At 44.7% G+C, this 20,787-nt stretch overlaps 1 protein-coding gene across 7 annotated transcripts in view; it reads left to right on the top strand.

Annotated features, from left to right (window-relative positions):
• LOC140734398 (leucine zipper putative tumor suppressor 1-like) overlaps nucleotides 1-20,574 on the top strand; it is a 78,341-nt gene extending 57,767 nt beyond the window's left edge. For all 7 annotated transcript variants that reach the window (XM_073058323.1, XM_073058315.1, XM_073058289.1 and 4 more), the window contains 3 exons: nucleotides 4,723-5,195; nucleotides 9,192-9,989; nucleotides 13,847-20,574. In XM_073058323.1, coding sequence (XP_072914424.1) covers nucleotides 4,860-5,195; nucleotides 9,192-9,989; nucleotides 13,847-14,542 — 1,830 coding nt within the window. In that variant the 5' untranslated portion in view covers nucleotides 4,723-4,859 and the 3' untranslated portion in view covers nucleotides 14,543-20,574. The remainder of the gene's footprint in view (nucleotides 1-4,722; nucleotides 5,196-9,191; nucleotides 9,990-13,846) is intronic.
• Nucleotides 20,575-20,787: the final 213 nt, after the last annotated feature.

The raw sequence follows: 20,787 nt of genomic DNA, 5'->3' as shown, positions 1-20,787 counted from the left end.
CTGCTGCAGCCTGTATGGTGAAGATCTTCCCACCAGGCTGTTGGGTAGGAATGTTCCAAGAGGTAGATCCAGTGACAATGAAGGAACAGTGACAGATTTCCAAGTAAGGATGTCACTAGAGGGAATTTGTTGAAGATTCCACATGCCTACTGCCCTTGAGCTTTTTAGTGGAAAAAGTTGGAGTTTGAAAAGTGTTAACCAATAAATCATCAAAAGTTGTAGCAATACTCTCCTCTGAAGCACAGGAGAATGAGGGGAAATCCTGTAGAAGGTCTGTATACTACAAACCCCATTTCCAGAAAAGTTGGGATATTTTCCAAAATGCAATAAAACAAAAATCTGTGATATGTTAATTCACGTGAACCTTTATTTGACTGACAAAAGTACAAAGGAAAGATTTTCAATAGTCTTACTGACCAACTTAATTGTATTTTGTAAATATACACAAATTTAGAATTTGATGGCTGCAACACACTCAACAAAAGTTGGCGCAGAGGCATGTTTACCATTCTGATACATCACCTTTCCTTTTAATAACACTTTTTAATCGTTTTGGAACTGAGGATACTAATTGTAGTCGATTTGCAATTGGAAATTTTGTCCATTCTTGCTTGATATAAGACTTCAGCTGCTCAACAGTCTGTGGTCTCCGTTGTCTGATTCTCCTCTTCATGATGCGCCATACATTTTCAATAGGAGAGAGATCTGGACTGGCAGCAGGCCAGTCAAGCACACGCACTCTGTGTCTACAAAACCACGCTGTTGTAGCCCGTGCAGAATGTGGTCTGGCATTGTCCTGCTGAAATAAGCATGGACGTCCCGGGAAGAGACGTCGCCTTGATGGCAACATATGTCTCTCTAAAATCCTAATATATGCCTTTGAGTCAATGGTACCTTCACATACATGCAACTCACCCATGCCTTAGGCACTGATGCACCCCCATACCATCACAGATGCTGGCTTTTGCACCTTTCACTGATAACAATCAGGATGGTCGTTTTCATCTTTGGCACGGAGAACTTGACGCCCGTTTTTTCCGAAAACTAGCTGAAATGTGGACTCATCTGACCACAGCACACTGTTACGTACCCCGTAACTGGGTGTCAGACCAGCAAAGACAGAAGTATCCGTTGGAGTCTGGTGGTACTATATTCAAAAGTGTTTATTAGTAAAATAAGCAAAACAATACCAATAATGCAAATATACATATAACACAAGTTAGCAGTAATAAACCTATTAGTGTAGGAATAATAATAAGCAATAATAAACAAGTTCTATCGATGTCTAGGGGTAAATGAATTATCATAGAAAAGTATAAAGTTCAGTTCAGTTCATGCATGCTGAGGTAATTATGGTTGTTGGGTTGTAATCGTTGGAGAGAGAGAGAGCGAGAGATTAAGCAGTTGCAGTCAGCAAACCTTCCTGTTGCCTTTTGATTCCGTTGCACCGTTGTTGTGGTGGTCATTCAGCTGTGACCTCTCCGTCCTTCAGCTAGACCATTCTTCTGTGGCGGGCTCGTCACTCTGGCATGAGTGGACACACACACAAGTCCCCACCGGTCCTGCTGTAACACTGTGAGTTTTACTGACCGATCTCCTGGATCGGTCTCCGAAGCGCCCCAACTTTCCTGTGGGTTCCAACACTCAATCAGTGTCTACTGGTGTGTCTGACGCGTGTCTCTCCAGTCCTGTCTTTTTATCCTCACTCACGGGGTCTCAGCTATCCATCAACTCTGAATGACTGTGTCCATCAAATCAGGCCACTCCTGCTATCTCCTGAGGAATGTTAACGAGCAAAGTAGTAGAAGGTAAATAATCCTTGTAGAAGTCATAATACAGTAAATCAACAGTCTCTCTCCCCCTCTTATCTGTAGCAAATGTTCTTGCCTGGGCTTTATCTCTCTCTCGCAATAGTAGCATAACAACAGCAATAGTTCGTAGTTCTCAGGAGGGGGGTTGGGAATGGTTAACTCTGCACCCCATTGTCCATCAGGTCTGTTCATCACTCATAACAACACGGTTCCACAGTCTTTCGGTCCATCTGAGATGAACTTGGGCCCAGAGAACTCGCCGGCGTTTCTGCATAGAGTTGATGTATGGCTTCCTCCTTGCGTAATACAGTTTCAAGTTGCATTTCTGGATGCAGCGACGGACTGTGTTAAGTGACAATGGTTTTCCAAAGTACTCCCCAGCCCAGGTGGCTATAATTGTCACAGTAGCATGACGGTTTCTTAGGCAGTGCCGCCTGAGGGCTCGAAGATCACGCGCATTCAAAAGTGGTTTCCCACCTTGCCCTTTACGCACTGCGATGTCTCTGAATTCTCTGAATCTTTTCACAATATTATGTACTGTAGATGCTGAAAGACCTAAATTCTCTGCAATCTTGCATTGGGAAATGTTCCTTTTGAACTGACTAACAATTTTCTCACGAATTTTGACACAAAGGGATGAGCCACGACCCATCCTTGCTTGCAAAGACTGAGCCTTTGATGGACGCTACTTTTATACCCAGTCATGATACCCTCACCTGCTACCAATTAGCCTGCTTAATGTGGAGTCTTCCAAACCGGTGTTACTTGAATATTCTGTGCACTCTTCAATTTTATTTTAACTCTGTCCCAACTTTTGTTGAGTGTGTTGCAGCCATCAAATTCTAAATTTGTGTATATTTACAAAGTACAATTAAGTTGGTCAGTAAAACTATTGAAAATCTTTCCTTTGTACTTTTGTCAGTTAAATAAAGGTTCACGTGAATTAACATATCACAGATTTTTATTTTTATTGCATTTTGGAAAATATCCCAACTTTTCTGGAAATGGGGTTTGTAAATAATGAGGGGTAAGAGGCAGTGTGAATGCATGCAAGCTTTTTCCATTTAGGGTGGGTGAGACTAGAACATGAGGTCATACATTTAGGACGAAAGGTGAAATATTTAAGGGGAATCTGAGGGGGAACTTCTTCAATCAGAAGGGTGGTGTGAGTGTGGAACGAGCAGTTAGTGGAAGTGGTAGATGTGATTAAATTGTAACACTTGAGAGAAGTTTGGATAGGTACATGTGCTTGTGTGAGGCCTCACGGTGTATTCTGAGCAGTTTTGGCCCCCTTAGAAGGGATGTGTTGACACTGAAGAGGGTTCAAAGGAAGTTCACAAAAATGATTTCAGGATTGAATGGCTTGTCATATGAATAGCATTTGATGGCTCTGGGACTGTATTCACTAGAATTCAGAACTAATGAGGGGCGACGTCATTGAAACCTATTGAATGGTGAAAGGCCTTGATAGAGTGGATGTGGAGAGAATGTTTCCTGTGGTGGGAGAGGCTAAAACCAGAGGACACTGCCTCAGAATAGAGGGGCATCCTTTTAGAATGGAAATGAGGAGAAACTTCTTTAGCCAGAGAGTGGTGAATCTGTGGAATTCTTTGCCACAGACAGCTGTGGAGGCTAAGTGTTTACGTATATTTGAGGCAGAGGTTGATAGATTCCTTAATTGGTCAGGGCATGAAGGGATACAGGGAGAAGGCAGGAGATTGGGTCTGAGAGGCAAACTGGATCAGCCATGATGAAATGACTGACTCAATGGGCCAAATGGCCTAATTCTGTTCCTATACCTTAAGGTCTTATGGTACATGGATGAGAGAGGTTTGGAGGGCTGTAGTACCAGGGAAAGTAGAAGGGATTAGGCAGAAAACCAGGCCGGCATATACTAGATAGGCCAAAGGTTCTATGGGAAGTGCTCTATGACTTTAGGATTCTAGTTTAAGTTCAAGTTCAATATTATTATACCTATACACAATCAAAGCACTCAACGTTTCTCCAGACCACATTGTACCCCCAATGCATATATCACACACAGCACATAAAACAAAATATTATGATAAATAAGTTAATGAAATATAATTGAAAATGCATGTGAAGTGTGCAGCACAGGAAAACTGTAAACAGCTCACTGTCCTAGTGACGAGACCATGGTGATGGCAAGGTGTACATTGTCCAACCATCTGGGGGAAGTAGCTTTTACCCTGTCTGGCAGTCCTAGTTCTGATAATACTGTACCTCCTTCCCGATGGTAGTGGGTCAAAGAGATTGTGGAATTGGTGGTAGGGTGTCGTAACAATGCTTCAGGTCCTTCATATACAGTGCTCCTGATAAATCTCACAAATGGGGAGGAGGGAGGCCCCAGTGATCCGCTTGGCGGGGTTTACTGCCCTCTGTAGGGTCTTGCAGTCTGATGCCTTGCAGTTTCCGTACCACACAGTGATGCAAGTAGACGGGACACTCTTGATGGTGCTCCTGTAGAAAGTTGGTAAAATAGGGATGAGGAATGTTACTGATGCACCATCAATAACTCTCGGAGACGGGAGGCGAACGATAGGCTTTTATTAGCTGCAACAGACCACGATTAACAGCAAGAGCCCACCACACAACATCCTGGAGACTGAGGGAGGAGCAGTGCCTCCAATCGCCTTTATACAGGGGTCTGTGGGAGGAGCCTCAGGAGCAGTCAGCAGAGGGGCATGTCCAGACAGGTATATGTAGTTCACCACAGTTACACACCTCAACCTTCTCAGAGTGTATGACTCTATAGATCGTACTCTACTGGAGGAGGGGGCAGTGAATATTTAGGCAAGTGAATGTGTGTCAATGAAGCAGGCTATGTACTCCCGATGTTGCCGAGTTTCTTCTGTTTTCAATTCATTAGATTCCTTTTGTTTCCTGGCAGGGTCAATGGATTCAACATGTTGAGTTGGAGTTCATTCAGCAGTTGAGGATGCCTGGGACATCCGACCCAAACCTTGCTCTCAGGAGAATAAACTCAGGTTGCCCCCACATCCAGTACTTTATCCAGCCAAGGGCATCATGGGAAGCGTGAGCAGTCTCATACCAGGCGGCAACTTCCACGACAAACACTGTAGGGTGTTCGAGTCCAAGAGCAGGAAACCTTCTCACCTCCAGAAGTTTGTTCGGCAACAGGACGGGCTGCTGAAGTTCAGTGGCGGCCATGAGCCTTTCGGCAACAGGTCCAGGTGTGAGAAAGCTGAGGACTTCTTCTACATCAGCATTAGCCAAGGGAACAGACTGGCGACCACAGGCAAGCGTAAGAACCGTGCTTCCAGCCTGTCACCTCCAAAAGACATAATGGATATCAAAGGGCCTCCGCCTGTCCTGATGCCCTTCTCTGGCCAGCTGGAGAAGGTGAGTCTGCTCTTCCACCAGGTGCCCCACATCTCAACCCTGACTGTGGCCCAAAGCTACTTCATTGGCTGTGGAGTTCTTCGTTGTGTTCTGGTTGTAGGAAAAGCAAATCCCTGTCTATTTCATTATGGGAGAAAAGCATTACCAACAGCAACTAGCCCCTCAAAGAGATTAACAGGTCACCACAGGATGGTTTAGCGGTAAAGTTTCAGATCCAGTAGTTCAGACTATGGGCAATTGGACTGATGGCCAGAGAACGCCTTTTAAAACAAGCAAGAACATATTGCAGACAAGAGATGGCTGAATGAGTGGGAAATAAGGAAGACTCCCTTCCCCCATAGTTAGTAACGTATAAATAATCAGAAGCAGCAAGAGTGGCAAGAAGGCGCGTGATACGTTTATTAGCTGAGGCATTGAGTTAAAGTGTTGGGAAGTTATGCTGCAGCTTCATAAAATTCTAGTTAGGCTGCATGTGGGCATTGCGATGTACAAAATGCTGGAGGAACTCAGCAGGTCAGGTAGCATCTATGGAGGGGAATAAACATTGCCGTTTTGGGCCGAGACACTTCATCAGGAATGGAGAGGAAGGGAGAAGCCAGAATATAAAGGTGATGGGGGGGGGGGGGGGGGGCGCGAAGGATTACAAACTGGCAGGTGAGACCAGGTGAGGGAGAAGGTGGTGGGTGGTGGAGGGGGTTGGTGTGAGAAGCTGGGAGGTGATAGGTGAGACCAGGTGAGAAGGGAAGGTGAGTAGGTGGGAGAGGGGGTTGATGTGAGGAGCTGGTAGGTGATCAGTGAGACCAGGTGAGGGGGAAGGCGGGGATGGGGTGAAGTGAGAAGCTGTCAGGTGGTAAGTGACACCAGGTGAGGGGAAAGATGGTGGGTGAGGGAGGGGGAGATCATGTGATCATCTGGGAGATGATAGGTGGAAAAGGTAAATAGCTGAAGAATATGCAATCTGATAGGAGAGGAGAATGGACCATGGGGGAAAAGGAAGGAGGAAGGAACTGGGGGAGGTGATAGGTAAGTGAGAAGAAGGAGAGAGGTAAGTGAAGTATTGCATTTTGTTCTGGTCATCCCATTGTAGAAAGGATGTAGAGAAGGTGCTGAAGAAATTTATCAAACTGTTGCTTGTATTGTACAATAATTTGGAATGGCAGATGCTGAGGGGAGACCTACAGAGGGTTGTAAGATTTTAGACTGCGTAGAGAGAATAGACAGCTAGTATCTTTTCTCCAGGATAGAAAATGTCGAATACAAGAGGGCATGCATTTACTGTGAGGGGGGTAAGATCGAAGATGTGCAGGGCAATTCTTCTTAACAGAGAGTGGCTGGTGCCTGGGATACTGCCAGGGGTGGTAACTAGGTTAGAGGTTCTTAAGAATATGAATGTACAGAAAATAGAGGGATATGGAACTTGTGTAGGCAGAAGGGATTCATTTAGTTAGGCATTTAGTTACTAGTTTAATCACTTTGGTACAACAGCAAGGCCTAAGGTGTGAAGGGGCTTGTTCCTGTGACCATAAGACCACAAGAAATAGGAGCTGAATTAGGCTATTCAGCCCATCGAGTCTGCTCCGCCATTCTATCATGGCTGATCTTGGATCCCACCCACACCTGCCTTCTCACCGTATCCTTTGATCAGGAAACTATCAACTTCCACCTTAAATATACCCATGGGCTTGGCCGCCAGCACAGTCTATAGCAGAGCATTCCACAGACTCACTACTCTCCGGCTAAAAGAAGTCATCCTCCTTACCTCTGTTCTAAAAGGTTGCCCCTCAATTTTGAAGTTGTGCCCTCTAGTTCTGGATACTCCCTCCATAGGAAACGTCCTCTCCACATCCACCCTATCTAGTCCTTTCAGCATTTGGTAGGTTTCAATGAGATCCCCCAAAGTGCAGGCCCAAAGTTGCCAAATGCTCCTCATACGTTAACCCCCTCATTCCTGGAATCATCCTTGTGAACTTCCTCTGGACTCTTTCCAGTGACAATACATCCTTTCTGAGATAAAACTGTCCTGTTGAGTGTACTGTGAGCAGCTGAAAAATTCCACTGATGAAAATCACACAGTTGCCTCTCAGCAGAGAGTGAACCCTTCCAACTGCCCACTCCCAAGCAGAGCTCATATTGGACGTCAGCGATTCAGAAGATAGTTATAGATGTTGAAGACCATGCTGCCCCTCAGTTCATCTAGACAATGTTCAGGCTTGTATGTGAATAATAAACAGCCCATTAGGCTGTTATGCTTCACCTGGACATCCTTTCATCCACTCCATGGACCCTGGTTATCAGGTTCATGATTCAAGTTTGTTTATGAAAGCCTTAAAGCCGTATAATTTCGCCTTGTTTCTCTATTGATTTACCAAAGGACCCCATGTTGACTATTTTCAAGGCAGACAAGCGTGACAGCCAAGTTTACTTGCACTTTGTGAGCTTTTGAAATAGTGGTAGAAACATAGAAAATAGGTGCAGGAGTAGGCCATTCGGCCCTTTGAGCCTGCACCGCCATTCAGTATGATCATGGCTGATCATCCAACTCAGAACCCTGTACCTGTAGAGTTGCTGACTGGGGGAATATTGATCAGGATGATGTGTATCGCCGTGGATCTTTCTGTATCAAGCTATTCAAAGGTTTCAAAGGTCCATTTAATAACAGAGAAATGTATACAATATACATCCTGAAATTCTCTTTCTTCGCAGCCATCCATGAAAACAGAGGGGTGCCCCAAAGAATGAATGACAGTTAAATGTTAACCCCGAAGCCCCCAGCTCCTCCTCCCCCCCCCACGTGTAAGCAGCAGCAAAGCAACGATCCTCCCCCTCCCCCAGCAGCAAAAAAAAAGCATCAGGGCCCTCCGCTGAGCGCTCAGGTGTGCCCCAAAGCATCAATAAAGGCACGGACTTGCAGTACCCCAAAGACTCACTGAAGGGCTCATTTAGATTTCCCTTTAAAAGGTAGATATTTTATAGGGGTTTGTCAGGCTCTGTTGTAACTGAAAATCAGTGGGGTGGGTGTCACTACAGGTAAACTCAGCAAACCTTCGCAGAAACCCTTCACCTAGATCAGGGGTGTCAAACTCATTTTAGGTCACGGGCCGGATTGAGCAAAATGCAGCTTCATGCGGGCCGGATCAGTCGGACGCGTGCGAACGCAGCTTTCGTTGCCTCCGTTTTTTCAGCCTGCTCTCATGTGTCTCAGTCTCTGCTATAACTACAAAGAGTTTCACTTTACAAATTCCGTTTCTTATGAAGAAGACTGCCGAATAAACACTAAAAACCCTGAAAACCTGGTACCTGAATAAACTCAGCATTAGCCATATCATACGCCATAGGCACTTCGATTACTGGGGCCAGCTTTAATAGTAATTAGATATTATCTCGCGGGCCAAAGATAATTCCACCGCGGGCCGGATTTGGCCCGCGGGCCTTGAGTTTGACATATATGACCTAGATCCTCTGCAGGATCGATCCACTCCTGTATCAGGTCAAGGTCCAAGCCTTTGGGCTGAGAATATCCCTCACTGAGTCGAGCTAGAACTTAAAGGGAGATCTACCCCTTTATGCTGAAGTAGAATGTCTACTGGAAATCTGAAATAAAAGCAGAATACTCTGGAATGAGGCAGACTTTCACCAGAACATGTTTCCGAGCTGCTGTACTCACAGTCAATGTTAAGTTTAATCACAGCTGTGATGGTGGAAAAATTTGACAGCAGAAATTGTTGTGTACTGCAAGGTCTCGGAAACAGCAATTTGACACTGAATAGCTAATCTGCTGATTTAATGGGTAATTATCAGCTAAAATGCTGAGAATAATGAAGAGCCTCTGGCAAAATAGTGCCTTGGGATTCTTTACAATGCCATTGAAGAGTGCAGATGGGACCTCTGAATAATGCTTTATTTGAAATGCTGGTTCTCTGATAGACAGTAGACTAAGAAGTGGAAATATAGAAAAGGTATAATATTACTCAGACTAACTGGGCCTTTTTTTTTCAGGGCAGTGAAATGAGTGTCGTCAGGCCAACGGCTTTTAAGGCTGTGGTACCTCGGAATGGCACCAATCTCAATGGTCCCTTGGGTTCGCAGATGAGTGTGAAGCTTACGTTCCAGGGAAACGCTCTGAAACCAGGAAACCATTCGGAAAATCAGCGGGGTCCAGACCAGCAGCACACAAGCTGTTCAGGAACATTGTCCGACTCAGGTAGAAATTCCATGTCCAGCCTGCCTACACACAGCACAGGATGCAGCCATGGAACAGAGCACGCTGGACCTCCCACCAGCCTTCGCAAGAAATTCGGAGGCTCGGCTCAACACGTTGGGGGCATCTTGAGAAATGTAAGCAACACGTCCGCCTCTGATGGGGGTCACTGCCCTGTCAGCCAAGACTCAAGTTCTTGCATCCACCCATCGTGCTCCGTCAGCCAACCTGAAGCTCCGGGATGTGAAGAGAAATCTGCAGGGAAACAAGGAGAATCTCAGGGACTCCAGCAAGCCCTGTGCAAGGGGAAGGCAGGCAGCAGCCCCACCTGTAATGAAAATCCAAAACACTGTGTGCAGGGGACAGGCAGCCCAGAGTGGAGGCATGGCGCTGATTCAATTCGGGCCTCTGAGCAGATGCATGGAGACCAGCAGTTCCTCCAGCTCCAAGTCAGCCAACTCCAACAGGAGAAGCAGCAGCTGAAGGACAACTTTGCTCAACTTCTGCAGGAGTGCAACAGCCTCAAAGCCAAATGCAAAACCTATGAAAGAGAACAAAATGAACTCGGCCCAAAGCTTGAGGAAATTAAATGGGAGGTAGGAACACCACTGTTCATTCGGAAAGAAAATAATATCACCAACCTTAGCCTAGAGTGTTGAATTGTGAGGAGAATAAGTCTGCAAATCCAGCCACATTTAATTTTTCTTTTCTTCCATGAAATTTTGTGCAGTTGGTCCCTGAATGAATAAAAGAGTTAGTGTTTCTGGTTGATAATCTTTCAGAATAAGAATCAAGTTTATTATCACTGACTGTGTCTTGAAATGTGTTGTTTCCTGGTGGCAGTACAGTTCAAAACATAAAATATTCTATAAATTACAATAAGAAATATATATATTCCCCTGCTGGGCTGTGCTCTGTTCACAACTTTTTGCAATCCTTGCAGTCCAGGACAGGTTATGATTGGTTTTAGCACAATTGTGATGGGAAAGTCCTGTCAAATACTGTGTTTGGAAGGAAACTTCTGTTTAACACAGCTTTCTGTAATGTGATGTGGGCATGGCCCTGGGTGATGGGGGGTCCTTAACAATGGAGGCCACCTTTTTGAGGCATCGCCTTTTGAAGATGTTCTCAATGCTGGGGAAGCGAGTGGCCATGATGGAGCTGGCTGAGTTTACAACACTCTGCAGCTTTTTCTGATCTTACCCATTGGTGTCTGAATACCAGACGGTGCTGCAACCAGCCAGCAGAGCTATAGGCTATTTGGCAGAGGGTGATGAATCTCTGAAACCCAGAGGCTTGTTCGGATGAGATTGCTAGAACTATTTAAAGTGGAGATAGGTATATTTCTGAAGGAACAGGACATTGAGATCTGGCCCAGGGAACAAACAGAGCTCTGTGATAGATCAGCCAGTATTGTATTGGATGGTGAGGCACACTTGAGGGCCAGGTAGCTGACAACCGCTCCTGTGTTGCAATTGGTACCAGATAAGTGCACTGGAAGCAAATCCAAAAGAGCTTCAGAGGTTCAACACCGTCTGGGTAACCTCCAACTTCATGGCATGAATATCAATTTCTCCTTCCAATAATCTAATTCCCCCCCCCCCACTTCCTCTGTTCCCCACCTCTTCTCATCTGCCTATTAGTTCCCCCTGGGTCCCCTCATCATTCCTTTCTTCTACAGTCCACTTTTCTCTCCTATCAGATTCCTTCCTCTCCAGCTCTTGACTTTTCTCACCCACCTGGCTTCACCTATCAGCTTCTAGCTATCCTCCTTCCCCTTCCCCCCTCCACCTTTTTATTCTGGCATTTTCTCCCTTTCCCTTCAGTCCTGAAGAAGGGTCTTGGCCCAAAACACCAACTATCTATTCATTTCAATAGATGCTGAGTTCCCCTAGTGTTCGGTGTGCGTTGCTTTAGATTTCCAGCATCTGCAGACTTTTTTGTGTTAGTGAAATATATTTCTGTACAAGTAGTCCTGCTGAAATGCATGCTCCTATAACACAAAATGGTTATGATGTGATGGCATTAGGGAGGACTATCTGCATTCTGTGGGCAGGATTGAATTGAATTGGCTTATCCTTGTCACAGGTACTGAGACACAGTCAAAACTTTGTTTTGCACACCATCCATACTGATCATTTCAAAACATGGATGTTTTAAGTTAGTACAAGGGAATAGTAGTGTCAGAATGCAGAATATATTGTTAGTTACAGAAAAAGGTCCAGTGTGGTACAATCAGGTACACCAGCCTTGATGAGGTAGTTTGTGAGGTCAAGAGTACATCTTTAATTTGTAAAAGGTCTGTTCAAGAGTCTATTGCTTCAACCTGGTTTTCAAGCTTTTGTATCTTCTGCCCGATGGTGGGAAGGTGGGAGAGGGTGAAAAGAGAGAATCGTTGGGGCAAGAGTGGTCATTACTTTCTGCAATTTCTTGCAAAACCTGTCAAATGTTGTGCTTGAAGGAAACTGTTCTGCTATAATGTGAGATTTCTTGGGAATGGAATTGTCACGTTATAGCAGAACCACCTATATCTGGATTAAACCAGTGAAAGTGGGATGATAGAAACTTTCAAGCAGCCATTAAGACATTTGATATTTATAGAAAATGCGTCTCTCAGAAATGGATCTGATCTGATCACGTAATAAGATAAGATGGGAGGGGATAATGTGACTGACCCTAAGGTGGCACTGATAAGTGGTGATGGGAATCTTCAGATATTCCCGTCTTGGACTATTACAGTCACAGCCATGGGGAATGCAGTAAGCAACATTGTTTTAACCTATTGATCCTCAGAATCTAATTTTTGCTCTAGTTTTGCACTGCTTATTTAATTTGATTTTTAAAAATACTTTTCTCATTGTAATTTATAGGTTTATTAGTACAACGTACTGCAATGTACTGCTGCTGCAAAACAACAATTTTCACGACATGCCAGAGATATTAAACTTGATTCTGATTCTGGTCTCATTGGCTTTCAATTCCCATTTGGACCATAGAACCATTTCCAAACAATTTCATCATTTAGACAGGGTAACATGGCTGACTCTGTGCTCCTGCATGATCCTGGATGCAGTGGCTACAACCTTCAGGTTTCCACTTGGCTGTCCCTCCATGGCAGCCTGGATGTAGAGCTCCAGCAGACCATAGATCCCTTTCTTTGTAATCTTCTCCAAGGTCCATGTCATTTTAACAGCAGTCTCCTGATCTTCCCTGGATTTAATATACACTGACAGCTCAGGCTTTTGAACGTGTCTTGGGCACATATATACAGCAATGGTGCCTAAAGCACTTGAACAGTACTGTAGTAATTGCGCTGTACTGCTGCCACAAAAGAAGTCGTGACATATGTGAGTGATGATAAACCTGATTCTGATATGGGTCTCTGTTGTGGAATGAGAGTGGGAAGGGGGCAGGGAGAGGGGAATCGTGGTTGGGAAAAGGAGAAGGGAGAGCGGAGGGAAGCACCAGAGAAACATTCTGTAATGATCAATGAACCAATTGCTTGGAAACAAGTGACCTTGCCTGGTGACACTGGCCCGGCACTCCTTCTCTGCCACACCTCTTCTGTGGCACTCCACCCTCGCCATTCCCAACATCCTTTGCTCCCACAATAACTACAAACTCACTTTCCACACCACCTTGACAAATACAGTACTGTGCAAATGTCTTCAGCACCTCAGATATATATATATATGTACCTAAGACTTTTGTACAGGACTGTAGAACATGCAACATTATAGGCCCTTTTGGTTCACAATGTTATGCTGAACTTTTAACTTACTCCAAGGTCATTCTAACTCTCTCCAATGTAACCTTCTATTTTTCTATTTTCCATGCACCTATCTAGGCGTCTCTTAAATGTCTCTAATGTGTCTGCCTCTACCAACAATGCATTGCATGCACCCACCACTCTGCAGAAAAAGCTTGCCTCTGGCATACCCCTTTTATTTTCCTGCAATCATCATAAAATTATGCCTCTTCATTTCTGCCCTGGGAAAATGACTCTTGACTTTTCGTTCGCTCTATTATCATGTCTATCAAGTTTCTCCTCAGCCTCGTTCACTCCAAAGAGAAAAGCCCCAGTCCGTTTAACTTATCCTCATAAGACATATTCTCCAATCCTGCAGCCTCCTGGTAAATCTCCTCGGTATCCTCTCTGAAACTTCAACATCCTTCCTTTCATGAGGCAACCTGGACTAAACACAATATTCTAAGTATCATCTAACCAGGGTTTTATAGAGCTGTACATTATGTTGCTGTTCGAGGAATTTCAGGAAGTATCTCCTTTCTCTGTTAAAAAATCTTGCTCTGATCAAGCTTTGATTAGTGTCAGACCTAATTTGAAAACACAGTTGTGTAGCAGTGTTAAAGGCGTTAAAAGTGTTAAAGTGTATTGTTGCAAATTGCTGTCCATGTGTATATATTTACAGACAACGCATCATTTCTGTTTCAGGTCTGTCAGAAGTCTGGGGTGATCTCCCTTCTAAAACAGCAGCTGAAGGACTCGCAGATGGAGCTGACACACAAGACCAATGAGGTCTTGACCTTCAGGAACCAGCTGAGGGAAGCCAAAGGAAAGCTGTCTTCTCGAGAGCAGCAGGTTGAGGAGCTGGAGAACTCAGTCCAGACCAAGGCGAGAGAATTGGAGGTTTGCGAGAACGAGCTGCAGCGCATGAAGAATGCGGCCGACCTGCTGAGGGAGAAGGTCAGCCTGCTCCAGTGCAGGATCCTCGATTCCAAGCAGAACTCGTCGAGCTGGAGAGGACAAGACTGTGGAGACGAAAACGACATTTCTCCCAACTGCTCCCAGCTTGAACCGGCATCATCACCACAGCGGACTCAGCAAGCCTCTTCAACGCTGCAGGGACAAGTGAACAAATTGAAAGCCCAGCTGGAGCAGGAAAAGCAAAAGAACCAGGTGCTTATGCTGGATTTTCAAAAGGAGCGGCTGCTGTGGTGTGCGGAGAAGGAGAGGGTGATTCAGTACCAGAAGCAGCTTCAGCAAAACTACCTTCACGTGCACCGTCAGAACCACAGCCTGGAGAGGACCGTCCGGCAGCTCTCAGTCCAGCTAGGACCCAGGGCTTCTGTGGAGAGGGTGGGACAGGTTGTCGACACTTTTGAGGAGATCGCCGCCACTGCGATATAACAAAAGCAAAACTCATTTCGGCGAGAAAGACAATTGTTGATAACCCCACATCAAGCAATGAGTTCAAAGGTGGGGAAGTGGTGAGAGGGCTTGTGAAAACAGAGTTAATTTACTCAGAAAACAAGGTCTATTTAACCAGCTAAGGAAACAAATTACCACAGTCTTTTTCCTGCGATCACTCGGGTTGGGCATGATGTCCTCCTAAGAAGTTGTCTATTGGTAGGTCCTCATGTGGCTGCAGAGGCTGATACAGGATTCACATATTCTGGTACATAATGGAGAAGACCTGTTCGCAACATTTTTTATCATGGGGGGGCTGATGTATGGACACTACAACATTGTCCCTGACTGATCAGGGTCAGGGACCTGGCCTGGAAGCAAGAAGACTGAGGACCCTTTACTGCTGCAGCCTTCCTCTGCCTTCACTGGTGTGTCATTATCTTCTGCCAGCTCCACCACTGAGGTCTTGATTGGATTGCTCTTTGTCTGGAACCTCCCCCTTGACCTTACCACCATGGGTAACCCTACCAGGAGTTAAGCACCAGACAGCTAAGCTCCAGACGGCATCTCAGGAACTCACAAGCCTTCCCACCATGACAAGGTGACGATCCTCGGAGAAGACTACCGTAGTACCTTTGATTAAAACGGAAACTTCTCCAAGAAAATAAAGGGTAGTTTCTTGTAAATGACCTATGTAAAAATCAGTCTAAATGGTTTAGAGTAATGTTATCACCAAGGCTAATTGACAAAGAAATTGCCCGTTCATCTCCTGGTTAAAGTGTTGTAGTTATATACAGCGTAGTTATATTCAGTGAAGCCCAGTGTTGACAATGGGGCTGTTTGTGGCGAGGGGAGTGCACCCTCGATCTGCTGATGGCATTTTTGAACTACAAATGAATCAAAGTGCTCGGCATTTTGCTTCTCCTGGATTTAAGTTTCAAGTTGATTTGTTTGCCTTTTAATCGCATTGCGCCGCTGTTGCTAAATGTTTACTGCTACTACTGTTAAGGTAAAAGCAGCACGAGTTGAGAATTATAACCGTTAATGTTTACATGCTTGTCTGCTTCAAGCAGAACTAAGCCACTTACACTACAAGCCCACCTGATAAAGGCGGGGTTCAGGGAGAACAGAAACACATTTGTAAGCACATGGCATTGTACCCCATGCCAAAGAGCATTGCTTGCACTAGCATGACTGTAGCACCAGTTGTTAATAGTACTTTCAAAGGTTCTGTCTAGACATGAGCCCACAGCACATTGAGTTTAGGTCTTCAGGGACCTGGAAGACTGCTGAGTGAAAGGATTGCTGAAAAGCAAAGGTACTGAAAGCAAAAACATCTGGAACAGCTGGCTCATTGAGAGCTGGTGCTGGATGGGAGGAGTGGGGGAGAATTTTTGTTTAACTTTTAATCATTTAAATGGCCTCAATCCTTCTGTTAATCTGACTGGCTTATCCCATCCTGGCTGGTATCAGCTACCTTCAGTTCAAACATAAGATACTCAAGTACCTGCGGTGATAAAGGAGCAGCTGGAAACCATAAACACAAGAGATTCTGCAGATGCTGGAAATTCAGAGTAACACACACAAAATGCTGGAGGAACTCAACGGGTCAGGCAGCATCTATGGAGAGGATTGAAGAGTCAACACTGGCCTTCTGCAGATATGGTCACTGCTGATACAAGTCCTGCAGTCAGCTAAAAGAAAATCATCTTTTGTTTCCAGGCTAATTTATCCCAATAAATAGATTTTATTTCATGCTCTTATTTATAGGTTTAACGCTGAACAGCAAAGGAAATTTAATTGTTAACACTAGCTGCATCCAGAAGCCAGAAACATCAAAAGGACAGGGCAGAAATCCTCCAGACAAGGAATATGCTGCATATTAATTTGATCATCACTTCTCTGTCCTCTGTCTACTCTTTAATGAGCTTCCAAACAAACAATCTTTCAACTTCAATTCCATTCTGTGAGAATAAAAGTTGCTCCACTGTTCCACTGTTGTTTGTATGTGCGAAGACTTCCTGATATCAGACATCTCTTTACTTTCACCTTTTGGATCCCAGAAACAATTCCCCTTTGTATTTCCTAATTTGGGGTGCCACTGTTGTGAAACAGTTGGCGTGACACTGTTATAGCTCGGGGCATTCAAGAGTTTGGAGTTCAATTGTGTCACTGTCCGTAAGGAGTTTGTACATTCTCCATGTGATGTGTGGGTTTCCTCCTGGTGCTCTGGTTTCCTCCCACAGGCCAAAGATAAACCAGTTAGTAGGTTAATTGGTCATTGTAAATTGTCCTGTAATTAGGCTAGTGGGCTGCTTGTTGGGTCAGAAGGGTCAGTTCACGCTGTATCTCTAAATAAAATAAATAATTAAGTTACCCTTTCACTTTTCAATACACAAATAAATAAAGGTGACAAACTCATCTTACGATTTAACTTTTAATTATCCACCTGGCTTTTCTGGCACTCTCTCCTAGGATGGAATGCACTTACCTGAGATTTAAACTCAGACAAGGCCAAGCTGGCTCTTCATGAACACTGTATGTTACACGGGCACATCAATTGGCAGGTGTCTACGGGAGCTTACTGCTTGCACCCCTATTCATGGTAATAAGGTGCCCAGCACTGATGCCACCTTGATAAAGGGACAGCATCCTGTCCCGTTTGCCACGGAACAGAAAGAAGATTAAATAACTTAGCTGCTTTGTTCCCTTTTTCATTGGGATGTCTTTTCTCACCACCACCCCCTCCCGCAAGATTTTACATTTAATTCCTTAATGTTCCATCGAAGTGAAAGAGAAGGAGGGCATCAGTTTTAGCTAAGCTGTACTTAACTAATGAAGATGAAGCTGCAGCAAGGGAAGTTCTCCTTCATGATCCGTTAATCAGAAACACAGATGTATCCCACTTCCTTGAGCACTGTGACGTAAAAGTCAGTTTTTCCACATCAGGCTCCTTCCTGAGTCCATTCCCATGTTACAATGCAGTTACATCATGCATTGGAATGATGCCTTCCCTGGAGGCCACATCCTCCGTTAACAAAGGCTAACAATAGCAGACAGCGCTGTGTAACTTTCCAAATTACAGGTTCTCTAAGTGCAGGTGCAGTCCACGATTTGCTCCTGGTTTCGCTGCGGCTTATGTGCCCTCCCCATCACTTGGTGTGCAACTGGTGCACGACACAGAGTTTTCCTTTCAATGTTACGCTGCACTGCAAGAAGGGTACAAGCTTTATAAGCGCAAAGCAATGACCCCTAGCCCTTTAGGTATCTGTAAGAGCTATCAATCCCACTTGCACTGAGCTGGATTTAATTACAGAGTTCACTACGGACGTGCTGAAGAAGTACTTTGGAGGCTTCCTCAGGTTAGCCTCCTCCTATAATGTTACTGAACCACGGAATCCAGAATCAGTCTGTGGCCTATCACATGCTTCTGTGCTCCGACACTGACACAGCCTGAGGGCACCAACAAGTCTGTGAAGTCCAACATCAATGATCCGACCCCTGATCTTGTTGAGGCTGGAGGACAAGTCGTCTTCCAGACTGGCAACAGTCAAAGTAGTCAGCAGGCTCTCTGGCCAGCCCTGCCGAGGAAGGCGGAGGAACAGACTGGGTTTGTTACATGCAGCTTGGAAGACCACAGCAGCACATTGGTCTTTGAACGCTGCACTGCCTGTTGTATGTCTTGTAACGAAGTCTGCTGTTCCATGTTCAGAACACAAGGTGAAATAGATTATAATAACTGAGAATGGATGGGTGGTAGCCATCCAGGGGTATCTACTCCCGTGACCCAAGGACAAAGACCTTAAGATGTAGGAGCAGAATTGGGCCATTTGGCCCATTGAGTCTGCTCTGCCATTTCATCCTGGCTGATCCATTTCCCTCTCAGCCCCAATCTCCTGCCTCACTACCCCCCCCCCCCATCCCCGTATCCCTTCATGCCCTGACCAATCAAAAATATCAACCTCTGCCTTAAATATACATGAAGACTTGGTCTCCACAGCTGCCTGTGGCAAGGAGTTCTATAGATTCACCACTGTCTGGACAAAACTGTAGACTACAGACCATTGAGTTACTACACTGTGAGAAATGCTGCCTTTAGCTGAGATGTTGAGCCAAGATCCCTTCATTCCTCTCAGGTGAATGTAAATCTCTTAAGTACACTCAAGAAACATGACACATTCAGGGACAAAGCACATCTTTGGATAGGTAACTCATTCACTACACTACGTATTGGTTCTCTCCGCCTCCAATGTATAGCATACACAATATCTACAAAGTACAGTGCACCTGCTCACCTTTGGTACTGGACAGCACCTGAATGTATACCGCACACTACTGTAGGCAACAAGCACTTCTGAAACACCAGCATATTCCCTTCCCAGTCACACAGCATTGCTGCTGGGTATAAATATTAGTAAGTCTGTCCCAAAAGCTCCCTTGGTCCACTTCCACAAGAAGATTAGATCCCAAAGAGTTGAATCAGTAAAAAAGATGCTGCAGTATTTCATAGCATCCTATCCCAATACTTACTGGAGGTAGGAGTTGTTAGCCTCGAGCACAGGCGATAGATATTGTCGATGAGGCTCATCATCTGCCATCTGCTCTTAGCAGGATCAGTATTCAACCTCAGAAGTCAGTGTAGGATTGGCGTGTTTCATCCATGATCTGAAAGGAAAATCCCCACCAATATTTTCTTTTGTGAGTCAAAGCTAATGTAAGGAGTAATTGAATGGCTGCACTCTCCCAATGAGGGAGGCATACCTGGAGTATCGGCACTAAGGTATTCAAACCTATTCTTGGCTCGCGCAACATTACCTCCTTATGGGAATGAAGTGGTCAGTGAAAATTATCCAGCTGCTTCTGTGGTGCCAAACTTTAATACTAAATGGATATTTATTGCAAAATAAATACCAGATTTGCAAGTATTATGCTGTTAGCTTTGCATTAGGCTTGACTAAATGTAGTGCATGGTAGCATAGTGGTTAGCACAACGCTTTACAGTATCGATGACCTGGGTTCAATTCCAGCTGCTGCCTGAAAAGAAGAGAGCTTGTGGGCTTCCGCTGGGTGCCTCTGGTTTCCTTCCACAGTCCAAAGGCCCGCTGCTTAGTGGGTTAATTGGTCATTGTCAGTTGTCCTGCGATTAGGCTGATTTGGACCATTAGTTATATCTTGAGCAGAGCTGATCTAAACCAATCGAACCAGGAGACAGGATGACTGACCACTGAAAACAGGGCTTCAATATTGTGCAAACCAGCCTGAGAATTTTTATTTAATGTATATATTCTTCTAGTTCTCCCATTTATTAAGGAAGTGATTCATGCCCAAAAGTACAGAGTCCACCAGCACTGAGGATCTAATTGCCTCGGCTCGGTTCATTATTTTTGTTATAAGGAAGAGCATCGGGCACTGTGAAGCATAAAACGCTGGGAATGGGTGGGTTATACCCAAATTAAGGGAGAAAAAGCAAAAAGTTGCACCTTCATAGAAGCTATTCATTCTTCAGTTGCATTTTCTTTCCAACAATAGGTATGGGCTGAATGCAGGTAACTGGGACTAGCGGGGAAGATGCTGTGGACAGCATGGACGACGTGAGCCGAAGAGCTTGTTTCCATGCTCTATTACTCTATGACTTCACTAATGTCAAGTTAGCCTTGTGTATTTACTGTATCGGTGTTATTCTGTTGAACAACATGGGTGTGTGTAATAAAGCATTGGTGCTTTTACAAGGAACCAGCACTTGAAAAACAGGTCAAGTTTTCTTCTTTGCTTCGAGTTCTATTGCCATAATCCCACAGGGATGTGTTACATGCTGCAACACTCAATTAGACTCAGAGGACTGTTTAGGTGACATAAGCTAATGTTTGTTTTGGGAGGTAACTATGCTTCCAACTGAATTTGTTTCTGTTTTTTTTTCACAAACTGTTGGAACTATCTGAAAGCATTCTGAAGTGCCATACTGAAAGGCTGATCCAGTGGCGTGAAATCTTGGGTGATTCACAATGTGTAAGAGTCTTTTAAAATAAACTGGTTAATAAAACCTGTCCAGTTGTTCATTTTGTTGCTCATTTTATCTCACTGTCAGCTCCACAAGAGAATTTCCACAGATAGTGCCCTGTGATGTAAGACCTGCTGCACTTCTTCCCAGATCTAATGAAGGGTCGCAGACCTGGACTGTTGATGATTTCTCTTTCTAGAGGATGCAGCCTAATCAGCTACATTTTTTTCAGCTTTTATTTCAGATT

Source organism: Hemitrygon akajei, chromosome 1 (genome assembly GCF_048418815.1).
Source record: "Hemitrygon akajei chromosome 1, sHemAka1.3, whole genome shotgun sequence".
Lineage (NCBI taxonomy): Eukaryota > Metazoa > Chordata > Chondrichthyes > Myliobatiformes > Dasyatidae > Hemitrygon > Hemitrygon akajei.
This window is presented reverse-complemented; position numbering and strand designations above follow the sequence as displayed.